The sequence below is a fragment of the Pteropus medius genome, unplaced genomic scaffold (assembly GCF_902729225.1).
Source record: "Pteropus medius unplaced genomic scaffold, Ma_sr-lr_union100, whole genome shotgun sequence".
Taxonomy (NCBI): Eukaryota; Metazoa; Chordata; class Mammalia; order Chiroptera; family Pteropodidae; genus Pteropus; species Pteropus medius.
In genome coordinates, this window is record NW_024340693.1 from 2,325,003 (window position 1) to 2,348,357 (window position 23,355).

Genomic DNA, 23,355 nt, shown 5'->3' on the forward strand with positions numbered 1-23,355 from the left:
CTCCCCAGGTGGCGCCTGAGCACTGAGGTCGTACAGGTGAGTCAGACGCAGCGCCTGCTCTTAATCCGGCAGACAGTAAGGTGACAGCCAGCATCAGTGATCTGTGTGCCAGGCCCTGTGCTGAGCCCGTCACATAGCTAGCTCAGTTAGGGTCCCCCCTCATGTTTGCCGATACAAACATATTGCCCTCCCGATTGTTTTCCAAGCCCTATAACAAGACTAGGAAGATGTGGCAACGGGGGGCCGCTGCTCTCGAGGTGGCGCTGTTAAGGACACATTCATTCCCAAAGAACTGGAGATGGTTCACAAAAAGTACGATAAGTCATGGGGCGAATCTAGACGAAAGGAGAAAGTGGGGTGACACTGGTACAGAGCTACGCCCACGTGCTCCACCGTCTAGTTGTCGAGAGGGAGAAAGAGAAACGAAACAGACATGTGCAAGGCAGAGGGAGCCATCGACGGGGACAGACCAGGCGGAGCCCCAGCACTCTGGGCGCCGAGGGTCGAGGAGAGCGACTTCTCCTCTCCCACGCCAGCCGCAGGGCTGGCGACTGTAACGCCCCTCAGGGGTGCCCGCTGGCCCGACACCAAAGCAGAGCTTGCCGAAAGAGATTCTGTGGCTTGATGTGATCCAGAGATGGATTTCAAAACCGTTCAAGGGACTGAGACCTCTGAGCAGTTTTCCATGACCCTGGTTCTCACGATTGGGCTTTTACGTAGCTGGGAAGTTATAAAACCATGATCTGAACTCGGGTCTAGTCGCTCCGGAATCGGTGGTCCCTAGGCTAAACTGTGGTTTCCCCGCTACCTCTGAGGGCTTTCTGGACATTTCGGTATTGACTGCTATAACAAAAGTGGTCTGCTCGCTTCTTCTTCCTGAGAGCAAAGCGTGGCCACACCCTGACACAGTCGTCACTGGGTGGCTGGAGTCAACACTTAAGACCCCTCAAATGCGTCAAAGCAGAGGGCGTCTGCAGCCACGCCTGACATTTCCCTAAAGATTTCTCTGTATCGAGTCGCCCGCCCTCAGCTGACCCGTCTTTCACTAAGAAGGAAAATGAATGAACAGAAGAATAGGTGTTCTCTTCGAGGCCCATATCTGGGTGTAACCGAGTGAGAGTCCACCCTCCTGGCCGCCCACTCGCCCCGGTGTCAGGCTGTCGGGCTGCCTTGGCTCCGATTCCGTGAGGGAGCGTCAGAGCCGGGCAGGGGGCTCATCGGAGCTCGTGGTGGAAGCAGCAGGAGCGAGGAGGAGGAACGCGGAGGCTGGAAGACGGGCCTTGCGAGTGTGAATGGACCAAGGGGCCCTCGAGAGCAGGAAGCAGCGCCGGCCAAGACGCTCACGGAAAAGCTCTTATCTAAACAGAGGTGGCCAGGCCGCTGGATCACCTCCACCATTGTCCGAGGAGCTGACCCAGAGCCTTCAGTCCCCGGACAGCCTTCCCCACTCCCCCCGCTCCATTCAGACGAGAAGTGATTTTCAGTATGGGCTCCGAGGCGTCACAAGGTCTCTCGCTGCGCAGAGAGCCGCCCCTCCAGAACCCCCTCGGCCTGACCCCGGGGCCACCCCGAGGGCGCAGGCCCTCTTCCTGGAGCGAAAGGAGCAGGTTCCCTCGAGTCTAAACAGTGCTCCCAACTCTGGGCCGCGTCCTGCCGGCACCCTCTCCCGTTTCATTGGCTTTAAGAGCATGTGAGAGGAGGGAAAGAGTGTTGGCAGAGGCCATCGGTCTGATGGCTTGGACTCGCTGTCGCTACATCTGGACTCTGCCCCCCTGCCCCCACGTGGCCGCAGAGGAAGGGCCCCATCAGGCACTCCTGCAGGACGGCCGGCCGCCGTAGCGGGGGCGGCCGGGCCTGCCCTCTGGCAGGCTTCCAGGTGGTCTCTCCTTCCCTTTCTTTTTTCTTAAGGACATTTTGCCGCCTCCATCTGCTCTGTAACTGCTCTGCCCTTTGTTTCCTAACGTGAAATGAATGATTCAGTATTCTTTACAAACAGATTCTAATCGCGGTTCGCGCGTGCGGTCCAATCTCATTAAACAGATAAGCGGAGTCCACACGAGAAGCCCTCACATTTCATCATCCAGGAAAGAAAAACGGAGCGAGGGATATTACTCTGTCTTGGGACTTTTTAGAGCTTCCAAGAGCCTTTTTTTTTTCCTCTCCCAATAAATGTCCTTTAATTATAAATCGATACATGCCTTCACTCTCAGGCAGTGGCTCAGGCTCAGACAGGCAGCCATCGGGTGCTGGGGTGCTCCGCTCACCACTGCCCACCCCCACCCGCACCCAGAGGCCCTGTGTAAAGGCAGCTGCCCGCCACAAACGTTTTACCGTTCATAATAAAGCACCCCACCTTCGTCCCAGAGGAAAAAAGATTGTGACAAAAGTTGGATTTTTTCCTGTTATTTTTTAAAATGATAAAAGTCATCAGCCAGTAGAAAACCAAGAGTTCCTATAATTTTAGCATCAAAACATTTTTATGACCAAAACTAGCCAGAATTTATGTCAAAAACGTCAAGTATTCCTCTGCCCCTGCCCCCCTCCACCAAAGGCCTAGGCGCGTCTCACTCCCGAAATCAGCATTTCGTTTCTCTCGGTGTCTGACCTCGAACCCCAGAGCGTTCTCTCTAACGGGCCACTCTGAACCAGACCCATCCCGTTAAGCGTGGCAGTAAAGGTTTAGGGGTTCGCTAGGAACAGAACCCATCCTGGGTGATGGCTGAGCTCCGGCGTGCTGCGGAGCGTTAGGAAGATCGGGCTCCGACCTCAGGGCTGCGTACTCCGTGAAGCTGAGCAAAGCACCTCGCTGTCTGGAGTTTGTTTCCTTACGGGTGACAGGATTCGTGAACTGGCGACCGTGATACCTGCTTCACTGGGCGGCAGTGAGGACCTGCGAACTTAAATGTGTGCAGAGCCGGGCCGGGCGCGTCACCTGCTCCGTGACAACTGCCTTCCCCTCAGCCGGCCAAGAGTCGGGATTTAGGAGAACAGAGATTTTGAAAGAACGGTCAGCTTGCTGTCATTTATCATCGGGTGCAAGGGGATCTTAAAAAAGAATCTCTCCATCTTAAAATCGAGTCTGCAGAGCAGACCCTCTGGGATTGGGGCGGTTGTCGCACTTGCGGGAATCCTGCTGGATGACTAAGGGGTCCTGGGCGCCATGACAGGTGCTGAGAGATGGCGGTCCAGACAGGCGAGATGAAGGGCTGGGGCGCCTGCCCAGCCCTCCAGGGTCTTCTCACGTGGGAGCCGCTTTAGAGAAGACACAGACGCCAGCCCCCAGCGGCCAGCGCTCGGCCAGCTGCACGCTCCCTTCGGATTCACCAGAAGCGGCCGTCTGTCCTCGGGAGAAAGGAAAGTGCCAGCTCCGCGTTTCAGGTAGGGGGAGGGGCAAGGGAAGCGAGAGGAATGAAGAAAGTCCGAAAATCAGAACTGTCCGAAGCCGACGCGTAGGACAAGCACAGGGGAACACAAAGGGTCCCTCTGGGGCACCCTGTGCCTTGTATTTCCTGCGCTGGATTTGTAAAGGTGACCGGGAGTCAAGTTCATACACCGTGGGATCATAGTGAGAGCTAATGTAAACGAACTGCAGACTGGGCATACACGGGACATGCAACACATTCTGGTTGCGTGTGATGAGGTTTTTTTTGCCAGTTTTGGAAAGAAGCTGGAACCATGTTATAGAAAAAGGGCTGAAAGTGACTTAAATCGGCACTGTGCTGATGGTGTCTGTGGGGTGTGCTGAGAAGCCTCCTCTTCCTGCGTACAAGGAGGCCCTAACCGTCGTGCATGGGTGCTGGGGTACGTGCCGTGCGAGCGTCAAGTGCGCCAATTCTGAAATGAGCCAGAACGGACTGGACTCTGCCTCTGCCGTTTGCTAGCTGTTCGGCCTTGGGCGATGCAGGGAACCTCGCTACTCTTCAGTTCCCTTCTCCGTTAAACGGGGGATGAGAGTACCTACTTTTTAGGGTGCTGTACAGATCAGTGAGATGGTGTACATGAATCGCCGACCACATAGGAAATACAATCCTCGTTTGAGAAGAAGACCGCAAAGTGTGTATTATAATTACCGTGGCCTGTGCTGGTTTGCCGGCCTGCCGGGACCAGCGGTCAGCATTGTCAAGACTGCAGGTTTGACCCCAGTATTGGCTGCGCCTTTTCCTGTGGCTTTGGTCACAGACGAGCCAACTACCTATGAGTGTGACGGGAACAGGGCAAGTTCATCGCCACAGGACAGTCGAGCCGTGGCGTGTAGGTCAGTAATGTCGTCTGCGTCTGCGGAGGGAGGGGACGTTCCCCCATGCCAGGTCGAGAGAAGGAGCCTGGTAATGCGGACCGGGTGGGAGGGCCCTCCGGGCGGCTCCTACTTGGAGTTAAAGAGACTGACGAATCACACGTAAGGTCCCCACTCCGTGTGCTGGCTGCATAATTGGCTGCTTTCTTTTCATTGATTTATATCAATCTCTAGCCCGAAACTAATTCGTTTCGATTCCAGGGCAATTGACGGGTACACTCTTACCCCGGAAATTGTTTTTCCCTCTCGACGGTTATAAATACCTCTGTGCTATTATACTTGGCATGCCACATGCAAATGGAGGTCGGAGACCTAAATCTCGTTAGGACAGGGACAGAGGCTTGGAGCAGAGCGAGGACAGCGTGGAGCTGGAGCTGATAACAGCGGCCTTGTCCAGAACAGTCCCTGGGAGCTTTCTTATCTCCCTGTGGCAGGAGGTGCTGCGGGCTTCCTGTGCGAAATCAGGGGCGAACGCTGCTTTCCTCTTGTTGTTCGGCTTCCTCCCCCCTCAAGACGGTTCCCAGCACAGTGATTATCTCTGCATCTTCAAACATGGCGCAATCTACTTCCTTAAGAGCTTGATGTGTTCTTAAGGCGAGGCGCGCTCCCCTCCCCCGAAATCTCTTTTCAAGTGCTGTTACATGGTCAGGCTCCTGAATGATTCTATTTTTATGGTTCGAATTACAAAGAGGGAAAAACTAACAGTCCCCAAATTAGAAAACAGCCACAGACTCTGTCCTCTTCACTGGGAGGACCGTGGGTCATCTAGCCTATAGTTTCCATACCCGGGCTGGTGCCCGGCAGCCACGGCCCTTTGGCCTACAGGTGGGCTGGGGTCAGAGGTCGACAGTCCCGAGTGACCTCGGAGAGCAGACTGCATTTCCCGCGGGAAACGCCTCGACTTGCTTCCCTCTGACATATTTCTTTGCATTTCCTAAAGATCAGGAGTATAAAACTAAGATCTTTGTCCAAGGCTCCTCTGATCTTTTCCATTTCTTTGAGGAGAAAAAGAATGAAATTAAAGGCTTCTCTTCCAGAATTTCAGCTGTTTGATGTCACAATACCAAGTACACATGCGAATGTCTGATGTATACGAGCCATAAACCCCCACCCACCTCTAATGTATGTGTGCATGAGATATACTGATACACATGTACTGAGTGTGTGTGGAAGCCATGAGGGCAAATATTGGTTTAAGGTATGGGTATTATGGCCTAGACAATGGAGAATAACTAATAATGAGAAATAGGGCAAAATGGCTTTTATCGTGATTTTAAAACTTCATCATTCAAGTGTCTCAAGGAAGAAAGAGTATAATTTCCCTTGGGTTGAATTTTCTCTACTAATCCATAGAGTTCAAATGTGGTTTTTTTTTTTTTTTACTCTGTATGATTATAAAATAAGAATAGTTAGTAGAAATCACAGAAATTCCTTAAGGAGTGGTCACTATAGCTTCAGTCTTTTTTTTTTTTTTTTTTTTTTTTTTTTTTTAATTTTAAATCTTACAATCTAATTGTAAAAACAGGTATTTTAAAAACGTTTAGGGGAAACTGATATATGGGCTATGTACAAACAACACCAAGGAATTATTGCTAATTCCATTAGGTACAATAATGGCATTTTTGTTATGTTAGAAAATATGCATATTTTTTAGAGATATGCACTGGATATACAGGGCAAAATTGACACGATGCCTGGGATTTGCTTTAAAATACTTCACAAAAGAAAAAAACAAAAAGGTATACGGTATAGATGAAACAAATATGGCAAGATCTGGATAACTGTTAGATCTGGGTGGTGGGCATATGGGGGTTTATGACACTATGTCTATCGGTATGTGTGAACACAATAAATTATTAGAACAGGTGAAAACTCGTTTCTTACTAGAAACACCACATCAGTACCCCATGCCTGTGTGTGTGCTTCCACACGTTGATGGAGTGCCAGTTACCCACTCGGCCCTTGCTGAGCTGTGAGGACAGCTACTCCACAGATGTGGCCCCTGTCCCCCTGTGGCTGCCAGCCCAGCGGGGCCTTGGGAGCATTAAATGCAAACTTAGAGAGTGGGGATGCTACGGGGGAGGGCCTAATGGGGCGTGCGCCCGGGAGGGGAGACTCGGCGAAGGCCACGTGGTTTCCAGGCCTGGGAGGAGAGGGACGAGCGCGGAGCTGCCTGCGACCCACTCGGCACTTTCCGACTCCCCTTTGCCTCGCGCCCCCCATCTTTCCGCCCTCCCCTCGGCTGCTTAAGCTCGACCCCTCGTTCTTTCTGCGTACTGGGCTTTAAAGTTTCTCTCGGTTTCAAAATCTCCAGAATCTGCCCAAGACACGCATAAATTAGAACCCAGCAAGCTTTCTGCTCACCACGAATTCTAGTCCAGAAGGTTCTGATACAAAATGCTTCAAGGAAATGGTCTCATGCATGTCAGCATAAAAATCAGCACGTAAGGTAATCAGGTTGGGGAGAGATGGCTGAGGGTGGCTGCAGGGGCCGAAGCCGGGCTCCCGTGGGCACCCGTCCTTCCTCGCCTGCTCAGGCTGGCAGCCCACAGACACGTGTTTGAGGCACCTAAAACTTTTCTCTGAATATGTGCACTGCGTCTCAAAGAAATCCATATTTAAATCTCAAGGAGTGTTTTAAGGGAGAGTTTGTCAAGGCTCACGGAGTGGTTCCGATCGCGAGAGCAGTGAGGGTCTGCAGTGACCATAAGCTTCTTAGAGAAGGCCAGGCTGCGGTGTGGGGGGCGGTGACCAGTGGGTGGTGACTGAATGCACGATGGTGGCGGGCTTGGGGCGCATACTGCATGCGGGAATATACAGGGAAAACAATTCCTTACTTTTCTATGGCATCTGTAATTCACAAACCCTAAGTGAATTAAATCGTGTAATGCTTATATAATCCTGTGAGATTAACAAGGCAGACATGTTTTTATGCTTATTTTTTACAAGAGAAAACTTGTCATATGACTAGGAAAAGTCAGGGCGGGACCTGTGTCCCCTCTGACTCCTGGTCCGGTACTCTTTGAACTAACCATCGAACTGTAGCCTGACTGGACTATGGTTTCTGTGGGGTTCAGGTTGGAAGAGCAGGCAGGGAAATGGCCCGTGGATGGCCTGGACTATCAGACAAGAAAGCCCGGGCTTCCCTCAATCCAGTAGCCGAAGGTGTGGGAGCAAAAGGGACTGGTTTAGCCGCTGCCTGGTGGGTGCTGGACAGCACCGCATTGCCCAGGCCGGAGTGGACTTAAGTGTCTTTTTTGATGTCAGGATTTTTTATTCATGTAGGACACAGGATACTTAAGATATAATAAATGATCAGCAAATATTTACACCCATGACTTGAGTAGTAAACCATGTGAAAACAGAACCTTGATAACATGTATCTGAGAGAATACGCTGTCTTCCAGATATAGGTCAAAATATCTCTTTAAAATGGTACTTGGGTAGCCAGTCTAACATAACAAGAGAGATTTTGAGGACTTTTAGAAACAAAAAAGATCTTAAAAGATAAATGACTTCGACACCCTTATTTTATAATTAAACACTTGAGGCCCGAGAGGTTAAAGAGCTTGCCGTGATAGCCCAAAACTCAAAAAGAAACAGACTGAATTTAAGAACTGCTCACTGATGTGTTTCCATATACATTTAATTAGCCCTGGAAAAAATCAGCTTCCTAATGGAATAATGGAATATTCTGATTAAAAGCCGGCCTTTCATAGATGTGAAATGCTATTATTTCCTCGAGGTTTCCATTCATTAACAGACCGTTTTTTCTGTTTGCATGTTTCCTCCACTAGGAACTAATTAAAATCTATATGTCAAATTTTCTAATTGATGCATTTTTATTTCATATTTAACATTTAGAACAGGAAGGATATATAGGATACGCTGGTAGGCTTTTTATTTTCAGATCAGGCAAAATATATTTGTTATTTTTAAGTTTGGAGGATGGATATTGGGGAAAAAGATCGAAGGAAAAGAAGAAAATGCGTGACTTTGTCATCCGAAAGCCTACGCAATGATTTTCATCTCTCCTGTCACATAGGCTGGCCCACGCTGCAAAGCAACATAATGACGACTGACTTTCTTTTTAAAAATAGGTATGACATTTGCTCCAATAATGAAGAGTCCTTTTTGCTGGATCCTGAGAGCAACACAGGAAACAGAATCGAGAGCATCACTCAGCGCACGGCAATCATAGAAGGAAAGAATAAGGTATTCTTTGTAAAAATAAGCATCGGGATATTTGTTCTCAAAACATGCGCGAAGCTCCCAAGTCTGGGGTTATTAGAACTAGATGTAATTCAAATGCTCATTCAAAAATTCAGAGAGGAGACAGTTTCTGAGCTGCGTCTTCATGGAGAGACGCACCAAGACCACTCAGACAGTGGTGTCCCCCGCTGACCGCCAGTTCCGAAGTAATGAGGACTCAGTCCTAACGGAAAAGGTGGAACTGCCTCTTGAACGTGGCACTGGAACACGCCTGTGGCTGTCAGCCCCGGCTGCGTGTTAGCGTGCTCTCCCAATCACTGCTACATCTGAACCTCTTCTTTGAGCTAACAGCTGCCTGGGAGCTTCTAGCACGTAACCAGGATTGACAGTCACTGCCACACGAAAGTGGGATGGTGACAAGCAAAAGCTAGTCCAAGACTTAAGGCTAAAGTGAAGAGTGTCCGTGGCACACGCTGTCTTGTTTTCCCTGTCTTTGCAAAGGCAAAGCCTGACTACACTGAGGTGCACAGACACACACAGTATCTCCAGATTCCCTGACGTATGATATGCAAATCAAAACCACAAGGAGATACCACCTCACGCCTGTCAGAAGGGCTATTATCAAAAAGACAGGACATAAGTGTTGGCGAGGACGTGGAGAAAAGGGAGCCCTCATGCACTGCTGGTAGGAATGTAAAATGGGGCGGCCACTGTGGAAAACAGGATGGAGGGTCTCGAAAAATTAAAGACAGAACGACTGTATGACCCAGCAATCCCACCTCTGGGTATTTATTTGAAGAAAATGAAAACACAGACTCAAAAAGACATAGGCATCCCTCTGTCCAATGCAGCATTATTTTACAGTAGCCAAGACATGGTAACAACCCAAGTGTCCATCCGTGGATAAAGAAATGGTGCGTATACACAAAAGAATATTATTCAGTCTTAAAAAAGAATGAAATCTTGCCGTTTTTGACAACACGGATGGACCCTGAGGGCATTCTACTAAGTGAAATAAACCAGACAGAGAAAGACAGATACCATCTGATCTCAGCCAGTACGCAGAATCCAAAAAAAAAAAAAAGCCGCTTTAGTGGATGCAGAGAACAGAGTGGTGGCTGCCAGAAGCAGAGCGTGCGGGGGCGGGCGAAGCGGGGAAGGGGCGTCAAATGGTATGACCTCCAGTTACAAAGTCAGTAAGTCCTGGGATGCACTGCACAGCATGGGGAATACGGTCAGGAGCAATGCCTCATGGCACACTTTAAGCTGCTTAGAGAACAGATCTTAAAAGTTATGATCACGAGAAAAAAAGTGTGTAACTAAATATGGTGACCAGTGTTAACTAGACTTATAATGGTGATCATTTCGTAACATATACAGATATCAAATCGTTATGTTGCACACCTGAAACTCATAATGTTATATGCCAATTACACCTCAAAAAAAAAAAACACAGAGACTTCTAACTTGCCCCCGCTAATCCCAACAGAATCAGGGTCTAACAGGTGTCTTTTCTGCCTCCACTGTGCTCCTCCTCCTCCACTCCCCTAACCCCTACTGAGCCTCAGCAAAGCTGCCGTCTTGTGGATCAGGCAAATCTTGGTGGATCTAAGACCTGGAGGCATTTTTTTCTGTTGAATTAGTGGAAAACATACTGAAAAATATGCTATTATCAGACACAGGGTAGTGATGCTTTAAAAAGGAAAAACATATCAGATAAGCCCTTTCTGAAACATCTGTTTACATGTGCATGTCTCGATTTGGAGTAGTCTGTTTTCTGCCTGAGTGTGGTTATGCTTATGTTATCTATTTATTCGGCTGTATTCTTTGCATTTGAAGGCGACAGAGTAGATGGCATCATTCTCCGTGCAGGATTTAACAATAACAACAAATAACATCTAAATTCTTCATCATGTTAAACTTTTCGGCATATGCTAATATCGACATCATTCTTTGGCCGGTCAGAGTGGTGTGGTTACCTCCATTTTAAAGATAAAAACTGGGGTGATTAGACAGTTAGCTCAAAGTAGCAAACGAGAAAGTTTTCCTATTCCAAAACCCAGTGCTGTGCCAGCTAAGCCCATAGAGAAATTAACTGAAACGGTGATGGCTGGCATGATCGTATCAGCAATCACTTGTCAAGGATTTAGGAAACGTTTTTACAACTAGCAGTAGCTGTAAGTAGTTTATGGTTTTTTTCTCTAATACAAACAAACAATAGTTTAAGACATTCCGTGATGCGTAGCTATTGATGGGAGAGCAGCTTAATGAAATATTTAGCAAAGAGGAAATTCTATAAACTTTAAAGTTTAATTTGAGTGATGACACATTTTTTTTAAAACAGGAATTTGCCTCAGAATAGAAATCGAGTTAGTTGTCACAAAGTACTAGAAAATCTCAAGATGCCACTGATTGTGTCAATTCATTTTGCCTCTTCCTGGCCATAACTGCTGGATATTAAAACAAGAATTTATGAGCTCAATTTCTGTGGTAGCGTCTAGTCCTATTTTGGTATCCTAGCCACAGAAATACACAATAGAAAAGAAAATGGAAAATGAAAAAGTTAATTGAGGTTTCTGATGAGCCTGAACCATGAAGGAGCAACCTGATTTCTGTGCTGAATACCTGTTTAAGAACCAGTGGGCGGAGGAACATGAAGGAACATGAAGGAACTTCCAGATCTCTCCCGGGCAGGCGTGAAACATATTTACTGACTTGCAATTCTGTAGTTACACAGAGGTTTAACTCTCCATCTCTTGAACACAGCTGGCACTTGTACCGCCCCACAGCAGTCTAGAGCAGTGGGATCAAGCTCTGCCACTTCCTATGCTGCATAACCACATACGAATCAGTTCACCTCTCTGAGCCTGAGTTCTCTCCTCCAAAAATATGCAGCTAATAACATTTTTCCTATCTAATTTGCCTATGGTTATAAAGATGATTGTCATATAGACCCTAATGCAATTCTCCGAATTGACTGCAATCACATACAATGAAGACCATTTGTTAAACAAGTATAAGCGATGAAAAACACTTAATACTCTTTGTAAACAGTTGCTCTACGTGTATGTCTGTATACAGATATATAACGTCCTATTAGCAGCTGTAACTGTAACACATTAGACTTTAAATTATTAATTTCACGTCCTAAACTTAGAAGAATTTACTTCTTTTACTTTCAGCATCTATTAATGTACCTACCTTTCTGTGTGTCTAAAAAAATTTACCTTTCATATGATGATGACAGATGGAAGTTTTGCTATTTCAGAATGATTTGCACAGGTCTTTTCTTTACAATTAAAATCGCTTTATGTTCTGTACATTTTTAGTCCCAATTTAAGACTATAACGCCCAGTTTCCCTCCAGGCACATGGCTGGCATACCCAGCAGCACCACCCACAGACCAGGGGACGGAGAGCCCACTGGGGCACCTGCTGGATTTCAGGGGCTTGCGGGTTTTTTTGTGTTTTTGTTTGTTTGTTTGTTTGTTTCTTTGCTTCATTGTTTTATTTTGTTTCATGTAATTCAAGGAAGAGTGCAGAGGACAATATAATTCAGTTTCCTTACTGGCAAGTTTTGGCCTAGATTGTGAAAAGTGAGTCATCAATGGAGTCGTTAATAGCAAACGTGGTGTTTCACTCTGTTTAAATGGGGCGGCCAGACTACTGGGTCTGGAGGTATGGAACGGGAAGTAGAAAAGGCCCTGTGTGAGGAAAAACACACAGGAAATATGTCTTACAGCATTAATTCTGTGAGGCTGGAGAATCCTGACAATTTTGACATTTTAGCAACGTTTCCATTGAAATCATTTTGAGGTACTTTGGGAAGTATACTGTACGAGGCAGTCGAAGACAGAAGCGTCAATGCCCGACCACAGAATTACGGCTTGTGTTTCGTTTCCCGCATACTCCCTAATTTTTTTCTATTTCTCACGTTCTATTTTTCCATCACCTGGTTCAAATGTGCCACCCTAGGTTAATTTTATTTCTTCCTGAGACACTTAAAAGGAAACTATATTAGAAACATCCCGAGATTACAATCACTGTTCTATATATAGGCTTTTTCTACAAGCTGATGCTGGAAATTAAGCTGAATTACACATCATGCCATCTATTCTATTCCATGAGGTTCAAATCATATTGTAGTGGTGAATTACTAATACTGAGCAGAAAGGGAGGAAGGAAGGCATATGAATAACTTCCAAACTTACAGTACCTGACGACGGTTTGCATCAGTGTTCCTGAGTCATACAAATAAACCAGGGAATGGACTTTGACAGTCTGTTTCTTATATCTAAATCGTTGCGGTCCTGGCAGGACAAGTAGAGGCACTTGTGGGTTCAGAGCTAAGGTAAAATTGTGGCAAATGAAAACTGATCATAGAAACGACACAAGCATAAATCTTTGAGAATTTCTTTTAGTGAACCTTATGAAATAAATGATTATAATTTCAAGCACTTGTTGCAACTCGAATTCTTGGCACTTCCTCTTACTAAGTATTAAGTTGGTATTTGGTATCCAACTGTTAAGCTATTTTTATTTTTTTTCCCTCCCTTGAAACAATAGTATTTGGTTATGATTTGGATTTGTCCCTTTAATTCAGAAGACTCCTATACTGAGTCTTACCGTCCTATACTCACCTACGGCTCACACTTGAGCTCCTTCTTCTGACTCTGTAAAGTTTATACTTCAATGGTCAGATTGTTTTTCATGAAAATGTTTTCATTTATAATTTAAAAATATATTCTCCGGAAAAAGAGAAGTACTCTAGAAATCAGATAAGTTTTAATAAAGTTGATCATAGGATATAAGTTTCATCTTCTTTCTAAATTTTCTTCTTTAATTATAACTTTTCATTCACCAATCGTATTTTCAAACCATACACACCATATCCATTGAAAACCAGCTTGCAGCTTGTATACGATACTAAGAAAGAAACTCGAATTTCTGTACACGGTAGCGTTTAGCTTATGTGCCCTATCCAGGCTGACTCAAGGAGGTATTCTCGAGGAAAAACCCAATTCAAGGACTAGACAGAACTCTACCAAGAGAGCTGAGCTATTACCTGTAAGGAGTTTTAAGGCAAGATGCAGGTTATGGAGAGAGTTAGGAGCAGAGGCACTGGAGTCCGATGACCCAGGTCTGTCTGTGCTACTGCGTGTATCTGTGCGTGAGTCACTTAACCTCCGTGACCTCAGCTGCTGCTTCTGCAGAACAGAGTCACACACCCATGCCCGAGGGCCCAGGGAGGATTAAACGAGATAATGCCTGCACACTATCTGGTGCACAGCAAGGGGCACATAAAGGGACCCAGAACCAAAGAAACAGTATAAACCCCCATCTGTGTCATGTTCTAGTTCAATGGTAACAGAAACTTTGGAGAGGTGAGTTCTGGCAGGCTGACTGTGAGGGAGGTGTTTGTTTTGGAAGGGATCGCTCGGGCAGAATGAGACTCAAATGCCTTCCTGTCTCCACGGATCACCGGGAGGCCTGATTCATTTCTCTCCCAGGCACCCCGACTCCATTCTGAGCACAGACAGCTTCGGAGCTATCCGACTGTGCTGGAGTCTCGTAAAGTGGCTGTAGCCACCCCCAGACGGCCCGCGCAGGTCCCCAGTATGGCAGATGTATACATCTGATGACTTTCTTTTGCGTGGGACCCAGTTCTCGTTCTCAGGTGCTCCGAGTTCAGTGAAACCAAGATAATTTTTAATAGGAACCCAAACGACGTCCAGATTCAGGGCCCCGCCGTCCGGAACGTCAGACAGTCTGAAGCCAAGCAGAAGGAAGTTTCTCACCTGTTTCTCGAGCAACACTAAATCTGAGGATCTAAATAAGGTTCTGCGGAAGCTCCTTAGGAAAACACTGGCGAGCTAACGCCGTCAGAACGGCAGTGCTCAGCAGAGAGGCGAGCGGCAACAGGGGCCGGCAGCCTGGCCGTGTGCTCCCGGGGTGCGAACCTGTCGCACGCTGGGTGAGGTGTCTCGGCCCAGGCTTCCAGAGACGGAACAGGCAGAGCCTTAGTGTGACCCTCCAGCTGCCACCAGCTAACACTGCCTTTCACGCTGCCACCTACGAGCTTCTCTCTTGCTTTCGTTTTCTCCCATGACTTGAGTGGTAGGTGCAGGACTTCAAAGGAAGTGGCTATCCAGAATTTGTTTTTATTTCTCACCTCTTATAAAGATTAATAATCAAAGCAGAGAGACCTCTGAGCTCTCCTCCAGACTCTTCACTGTTGATTTGCCTTTGTGTGTGCGTTGCTCCTCAAAAGAAGGATAATACTTGATCTTTGAGTAGAGACATCTTCTCTATCAACTTAAAGTAGTCCCTCGAGGTTAAGAACACAGATTGTGTCATATTCATCTCTGTGCCTTCAAACATCTGGGCAATGCCTCGATAAACACTCAGTAAATGTCTGCTAAATTAAATTTAAAATGCCACATATTGCAGACACTTTCATTTCCAATAATTTCAATAGTACACAGAGGATCAATGGGCAGTATAATTAAACAGATCCAACAAACAGAAGAGGAAGCATCTTGTAATATTCACCAACCACAGCAAAAATGACAGAATTTGGAGCAATGGACTGGCTGGCTAAAATAAGTAGGAGCATATTTTTAGTCTTCCTGATCTGTAGAATAAACACAGCCGTACTTTCATTTATTGAATGGGATGTGAGAACGTAAGTGTCTGGCATATGACTGAGCAGCTCAGAAGAATGTTCGGACCCTCTGCAGATTTGCGTTCACCATCTTAGAAAGTCCAGTCACATTTCAGCCTGTGTGTTACTTTAGTCTGCACATCACTCAATCATTATACTTCACTGGCACAGCCTCTGCGATTTCAAAGCCTGCGACCAGTTACTCGTGTCCTAGGAGATAGGCTGCAACGATTTATAAATAACTAGATCGACATTTTTTTTTTTGTAATTTTAAATATGAAAACCTTACTAGCTTTTTCTTTTTTTTCTTTTTCCTTTTTTCTTTTTACATACGGTATGTACTACTTTTTTGCAAGTTTGAATTGAATTTTAAAACTCAATAATTTTTCTGTATTGCTAACTTTTGTCTTAAAAAAAAGACAGTAAAATGCGAGCCTTTAAGCTATATCTGTTTCGTTACTTCTTAAGACATCACAGTTTGAAAAAGTGCTTTCAAGGTCACACAAATTTGACTCCTAGTGTTTCTTTAGGGGCTAATTTCTCAAATAGCAGCACTAAAATCTAGTGAAACGATATTGTGTTAATTCATAACTTACACCCTCATTTCCTAGATCAGGAATGGACAGACTGAGAAATTCAGTAACTCACAAACACACGCAACAGTCCTAGTCAGGAGTTTCTGGCCTCTGTCAGCATCATCGGGGCTGCAATGCCACGTTCTTTGAGCACATAAAAGAAATGTTTTGCCCAACCTTCCTCTCTGTCTTTGCTCACCTAACACGCCCACTGTAGAACTAACCAGGAAAGGCTCCTGTCCCCAAAGTGCATCCACGACCTCAGGTCAGCCAAGCAAAAGACGGCCTCGGCCTCACCTGTCCTCACTGATGCAGAACTGCCCACCTCGCAGAGTAGGACGTGCAGTCCCACATCCCAGCTTCAGGTCTGTAATTGTCACGCCAGGAGCACGAGATAAATAAGCCTGAAACCCTCATGCGAGTCGGATGTCACAGCCCCCGGTCCCCTGAGGACCTGCTTTCCTGTTATTTTTCCATTCTTGCTGGGGCTCGGCACGGGGAGAGCTTCTGGTAACCACCACCCATGCGGTACGAGCTTTGCTGAATGAATGGGATGTCTGAATGGCTCTGACCCTCAGGAGGAACTCTGGGATGTTCAAATAGCTCTTGGTCCTATCGCTAGCTAAAACGTCCCTTACTTTTGCAGACGGCTAGCACCTTGGTCGTGGCTGAGTCCAGAATTCCTGGAATCTACACTTGCATGGCTTCCAATAAAGTGGGAACGGTGAAGAGGAACATAAACTTTTATGTCACAGGTAAGTCACACGCCCTACGGCCACCAAGACAGCCTGGGGACTTCGGCCCCTCTTCAAATCTTGATCACTTTATAGATTGAGTGACTTTTATTTAAAAAAACAAACACTGTTCCATGGAACTGTTACACTTCGAGTCCCTTCGTCCTTTGCTCGCGGGAATGGTCTCCTACATCACTGAGTCTCCCAGAGAGCGACTTCTCTGAATTCTCTCTCAGAGCCATTCGTGCATGTCCCGCTGCCAGGCTGGGCTGTGAATGTGGGAGCTGGTCATGCTCATGTTTTGACTCCCGTCAGCACTTACTTAGCACAGGGTCTGGCACACAACAGTTGTTCAATAATAATCAAGGAAACGAATTATAATACATGTGATGACTTTCCGTTTTTAACCAAGAAGCTAATGGTTTCACAACTTCATTTCACCATTTTGGGAAATGAGGCTCTCCCACAACGACCTGGACCTGAACTTCACTGACAATAATTAACAGGCTAATTTTTGGTAACATTTAAGAATTGTTAGCTTTAAATATGACAGTCTCTGCAAGTCTTAAAACTTTCAAGGTACACAAATGGCACTCTCTGTGTCCCTCCGTGGGTACAGGAAGGAAGTAAGTAGCTCAAAGTATAAAAACAATTGCCTGGCTCCACACTCCCCCAGTTTCTGAGGAAACCTGGGCGGTTTGCCAACACTCTGGAAACTTCGCTCTGTGTGGGGCAGGCTGTGGCAGCTGCCTGGAGCTCTCCAGAAAGAAGCGGGCAGGTCCAGTGCTGGGAGACGCGTGGGCTTTCAGGTCACAGGGAGGCTTCTGGCAAGCAGGCCACGCCTCCGAGGAGCTGTGCTATCGGTGACACCCTGAGTGGATTCTCAGAGTGTCAGAGCTGGAAGGGATGTGAGAGGCACACAGCAGAGCCACCCTGGACATCAGTCCGTCCTCCCACGTCTGAGACATGGGCAGGAAACCAAGTCTGCATTCACTCTGAGCAGCAAAGCCCTTCACTTCGAGAAGGCTGTAGAGAGCCATTTCACAGGGGCTGCTTCTCAGGTGACGCAGACGGACGAGGCACAGACGTGTGTGCTGTCCTGTGTATGTGGCCGAGAACGGGGTGCCATCCGAACCCGCGCCCGTCTGTGTGGTTTAGGGCCCAGAACACTGAGTGATCCCGCTCCGTTCTGAACAGTCACCGGCTGACACGGTGAGCTCGGCTCTGTGCCGGGCCCGTGGGGACAGCAGCGAGGCCCTGTCTTCCTGGGGACGTGGTTTTAACACCAAGGAAACGAAGAAGAAGGTTAAATGACACAGATGCTAGTATTGAAAGGCATGTGCAGAAGTAACGTGACAGCCGAATCACCGACGTAAGCCAGCGCTGTCCGACAAAAATATAACGTGAGCCACGTCCATCATTTAAAGTTTTCTAGTATCCAGAGTTTTAAAAAGTAAAAAGAAAAACGTGAAATTAATTTTATTTCACCCACTATAGCCAAAATATTATCATTTCAACACGTCATCGATATTTTTTAAAATATCAGACTGCTTCGTTTTTTAAATTTTAAATTAATTAAAATAAAATGGACTGAAATCCAGTACTCCGGTCGCACTAGCTGCACCTGACGTGCTCGACAGCCACGTGCATCGTCCAGTGTGGCTCTGGGCCTTTGAGAAGGAAGCAGGGCCGGCGGGGACCCTGGGTGTGAGGAGGGGCCACACCCTGTGAGCGGTTCGGATGTCAGCGGAGCCAAGGCCAGAGCACCAGTGGAGGCCCCCAAACCACGCACCGCATCACCTGCAAGTTCCAAACCCAGCGAACGAGCTGTTAGATGTGTTTGGTCTCTGGGGACAAATACACCTTCACGGTGACCCGAAAGGTGATGCCCAGATGTGGAATCCCGGGGCCCCTCAGCGTTCCACGGCAGAGGGTGGCAGTGCCTGGAGATGTGGATGGAGCGCACCCTGGCGCCTCGGGGGCCGGCCTGCTTGCCCGAAGTCCCCCTGCAACCTGACAGCCCACGCGTCTCCCAGCACTGGACTCACCTGTCTTCCCTTCCCGTTCCCGGCTCCATCCCACCCCGAGGGGCGCCATGCACCCATGTGTATGGTCTCCCCAGCCCTCACGTCCAACCCACAGCGCTCACGAACAGTCCTCCCAGGGACGCAGAAGTGTTGTGCTCAGCGACAAGGGGTCAGACCTCGGAGGACAGACTCGTGGAGAGACAGGAGACCTGAGACAGTCTGCAGATGGACTTGGGGTCATCTTCCCAGGGAATTTTGGGACCCCAGAGAACCCAGGAAAGATCTAGAAGTGGGGGTAGCACAGGCTCCGAGAGGGCATGGCTGCCTGGCGCCGCAGACTGTCTCCATTGTGGGGAGGGGCACAGCCACACAGAGCCACTCACAGGCCAGGCCAGGGACCCCTCGTGCCTGAGTCGAAGGCAGTACCGGAAGAGGACGAGCACGGGGGCGGGGGGGGAGGGGAAGGGCGCGCTCATATCCTGAAGTTCATGGTCCCAGGAAAGGTGCACTGGTGCCCAGCACTAACCGCAGCACCAGTGTCCAGCCCGTCCAGCCCACCGGGTCCATCCTTGCCGTGTCGTACACCTGCACCTGGCCTTGCTGCTGCCGCCCGGCCCCAGCTGGCAGAGCCGATGGCCAGCTGGACTCAATGTCCCCCCCACCTCCCGCCGCTTTATACAGTTAAGGACCTGGAATGAATGGCCGAAGCCTTTCTAGACCCCAGGTCTTGTCCCCAGAAAGGAGCAATGAGAATTCAACGCAAACATGCAGACTCGAAGCTCACGCCTTTTTTCCTCTAGAAATTCAAGAGCCTGAATCTTAAAACGGCGCACGAATTCAGCCAGCCAAGCCCCCACTGCCCGCCACAGATGCCTCTGAATTCTTCTCTACCCGGCCTGAAAAGTTCTAGTTTTGCTTCGTGATAAATCTTTCGCTTACATTATTTCTAAACCGATTATTATCTTTTTCTTACTCAAATATTTGTCACGAGATTTACTCTCACTAGAGATGAGACCGAACACTCTTCCGAACGTTGCACCCTACGTGTCTGTTTTCTGAAAAACGAGCGTGTATGTGCTCAGTTATACTTGGCCTAGTGCGGGCAGTGCTTTAAAAGATCCACCTAAAATGTCACCGCTTTAAGCCCAGATCTAGATTTGGATCTTTACGGATCCTCATTTCAATCGTGCTGCCCCGCCTTGACATACAGTACTTGGAGCTGCTTTCCAGACGCATGGAAGCTGGTTAGCCGTGGCCCCTGGAACCCCACCATGGCTGCGCCTCTGAACTCTGCCATCACCTACACTTGGAAAAGCAAAACTTCCTCGTAACCGCTCACTTTCCTTTTAGAGAACGTTACTTCCGTTCTTCAGGAGGAGAGAAGCCTTCTCTATTTCCACCTGACAAGTGGGACGCCTTTCGTCCTTGTCATTTCTATGCCTGCCTCTTTTATGAACTGCGTGCACGTGTGACCAGTCAAGTGAAACCGTCTAGGCGTAGGGGGAAGCACTCTCCTGACGCCGCGTGAGCTGCCACGCGTGTGGACCGTGTCAGATGGATGAGGGTGCGTGGGTGCTGGCGGTGCCGCACTGACTCTGCGAGACGCTGAAGTGTGGGAAGCTCTCTTGTGTTCACTCGGAGAGTCAGAAGGCAATTCTTTCTTGGGTCTGTTTTTGTACTCAGGCTAAAAAAAACAAAAAATCAACGTGAATTAAAGGGAAAAGTCCCTCCGGATTCATTAACTCGTTTAGGACATTTTATTTATCGTCTTCCATGGAGCGACCCTGAGAAGACATCGTCGTTTGTAAGAGGCTGTCGCATGATGACAGACGCAGAATTTGCCTCGGCAACAGTGTCCCCCGTGTGAGAAACAGACCTCGAAACCTGTTCGGTTCTTGTCCTTCCCCTGTGTGTGCGCTGCGCTTTGCTGGCACTCAGCATGACGATGGGTGTGTTAGCAATTACTGAGGGTGAGACAGGAACAGCGCTGCCTTATCTCCCTGGTTTCCCAGTGCCACTAAATGCATTTTATTTTGAGATTCCTGGTGGTGCTTGGCAAAGATAAACAAAATCTTCCATCAGGAAACCTGTGAGCTATTTCCACAGGAAGTTTCAAATCACTAAAGTAAATAGAAACTCTCTACATGATCTTGGTGGTGTTGCTTGGGCTCCCCTGGGCTCTAGTACCAGGATGAGACCTCGTAAATGGAGTCTGTGGTCTTTCAAGAAATGCCCTGATTGCTACCAGTGCACAATACTTCTGTTCCAGTATCTGTGTGAAAGGTGATGGCTGGCGTTTTAATCCTGTGCTTGGAAAATGTCCCAAATATAAAAAGATGCTGAATTAGAGGGGCTATTTCTGACACCTTATTGTTATGTTAAAAACGACTGTCAGCGGCTTCTGCATCTTCTGGCACATTCTTAAATTTTCATTTTAAAAGCAGGAAAGCCTCCACTGGCCTCCTCTCTCTCCAGCCACTGACAGCCCCAGAAGCCACTGTCACCCCCGCTCCCAGGTTTCAAATGAATACTTTGGCATTTCTTCAGACGTGACACTTTATAATAAAGCCAAAGCCCAGAAAAATCAGAAAAACAAGCAAAGTGAGATTTAGGAAAGAGTTGATGTGATATCTAATTTTGGACTATTGTCCCCTGAAGGTTTAAAGGTTTCTTTATAGCTTTGTGCGCAAAGGATAATAATAATAGCATAACACAGCGCTTTTCATCTTCAAAGTACTTTGTAAAATGTTGGCCCAAATTCTTTGCTCAAATACAGATACACCACGAGTAACAAGCGACGCGAGGGGTTTGAGAGCAGGTCAGTTCAGGGCCAGCGGCCAACGGTTTTTTTAAATCCCCTGGTGAAATGGTCCAGAATGACAAGGCAAGTCCCATGCGGAAGCCAAACGGTGGCCCAGGGGGAGAAGGCGGCGGAGCGGGGCTCGGGAGGGGTCGCCAGAGGCTCTGAGGAGATGGGGATGAAGGTTAGCCAGGGAGGGACGTCAGAGGAGGTGGCTTTTGATGACGGTCGCATTCAGAAAATGTTTAATAAACTTTGGGGAGTAAATCTGATTTTGGAAATGATCCCCGCCGCCCGCCATTGCCCCCACGTTGGGATCCGCAGCTCTTCTGGGCTAGTTGTCTGCATTTCCAGAAGGAACTTCGCTCTTTTCTGTCTGAGTGGATTGGTCACCGTGAAAGGGGGCCTGAGCAAGGACGCTGGCCCTTCTCTGCCCGCTCCGCCCTCTGGCTCGGCAGAAGGCAGGGACAGTGGAGAGAGAGACCGGGAGGCGGATGCTGTCAACCCGGCTGCAGGAGACTGGGAGGGACTGGTTGCTTTTTTCGAGGAAAGCCGAGGGTTAAGGTGGCGTCTGCTGGCACGACCCACGGCCCCCGGCGTGCCCCTGGGACCACCTGCTCTCACGTGTTCACCTCGGGTTTTCAGTACAAATCGCTGTTACTATTTCGCTGTTTTGCCCGTTTTTAGCGGGGGTAGCTCTGTACGTGATAAAGGAGTGGGGAACGTGGTTATCGTCCCAAGTCGTAAAACAAATTCCACTCTAAAGAGCCATTCTGGGCGAGTAAGGAAAACGTCCACCGGACTAACTGCCCCGTTCGGCGCTTCCTGCCCCGCGGGAGGGGCTGAGCGGGGTCCCGCCTGCTGCCTTCCATCAGGTCCCCTCAAACAGTAAGATCAGTCATCACCCTTCCGAGGCCGGTGCCGCGAGAACCCAAGTAGGAACGGTTCTTTAGATCCGACTGCCTCCGGGTGACACGCGGTGTTTCTAGGGACTCATGTTCTTTCTTCTTCTTTTACAGACGTGCCGAACGGATTCCACGTTACGCTGCAGAAGATGCCCACGGAGGGAGAGGACCTGAGACTGTCGTGCACGGTGAACAGGTTCTTGTACGGAAACGTCACGTGGATCCTGCTGCGGACGGTCGGCAACCGAACCGTGTGGCACAGCATCAGCAAGCAGAATCAGGCCGTCATGACGGCCTTCTCCATCACCCTCGACCTCGTCATCAGGAACGTGTCCCTGGAAGCTTCAGGCACCTATGCCTGCAGAGCCAGGAACATATTCACAGGGGAAGAAATCCTTCAGAAGAAAGAAGTTACAGTCAGAGGTGAGCACTGCAACAAAAAGGCTGTTTTCTCTCGGATGTCCAAATTTAAGAGCACCAGGAGTGATTGTACCACACAAAGTAATGTCAAACATTAAAGGACTCACTCAGAAGTAACAGTTGTCTCATATCATCTTGATTTATTGTCACTGTTGCTAATTTTCCGGCCCAGAGGAGATGCTCCTCCCAAAATGAGTTTGGAGATGACAGAGTAATAATGAGCCCCAGGCCCGCGCCGGCCCCCCAGGCCGAAGGGCACCCGGGGGCGCGGCTGGATTTGGAGGACCTCGCAGGCACACTCTGTGCTTCTGCTCTTTGCTGTCTTCTCCTGCCTGATAAACAACAACTGGGAACCGGTCCTTTCCTTCCGCTTTGATGCCAACCTCTTTTTACTGTTAAGTTTCAAAGCTGCACAAACCGAATAATTTAAACAGATGCTGGTTTCTGCCAAAGACGGACATGAATAAGTTAACTTTCCAGCTCAGAATGAGTACAGTTGAATTTGAGACTCTGTTGGACCTCTGCCTGGGTTTATTTTGTACTGTTTCATCTGCTCTTGATTTGTAAATAGCACCTGGATAGCAAGTTATAACGCTTATTTATTTGAAAATGCTTTTTCCCCCCCACATTAAGCACATTAATAAGCTGGAGCTTCTAAAATGGGCCCCGGGTGCAAGATGTTGGTGTAATTCAGAGGTATGAAGGGTTTATCGCAGTATGAATCA

At 48.0% G+C, this 23,355-nt stretch overlaps 1 protein-coding gene across 2 annotated transcripts in view; it reads left to right on the forward strand.

Annotated features, from left to right (window-relative positions):
• The window catches only part of FLT1 (fms related receptor tyrosine kinase 1), a 151,204-nt gene that overhangs the window by 61,567 nt on the left and 66,282 nt on the right, over nucleotides 1–23,355 (forward strand). For both annotated transcript variants that reach the window (XM_039862688.1, XM_039862696.1), the window contains exons 11-13: nucleotides 8,395–8,509; nucleotides 16,391–16,499; nucleotides 22,325–22,633. In XM_039862688.1, coding sequence (XP_039718622.1) covers nucleotides 8,395–8,509; nucleotides 16,391–16,499; nucleotides 22,325–22,633 — 533 coding nt within the window. The remainder of the gene's footprint in view (nucleotides 1–8,394; nucleotides 8,510–16,390; nucleotides 16,500–22,324; nucleotides 22,634–23,355) is intronic.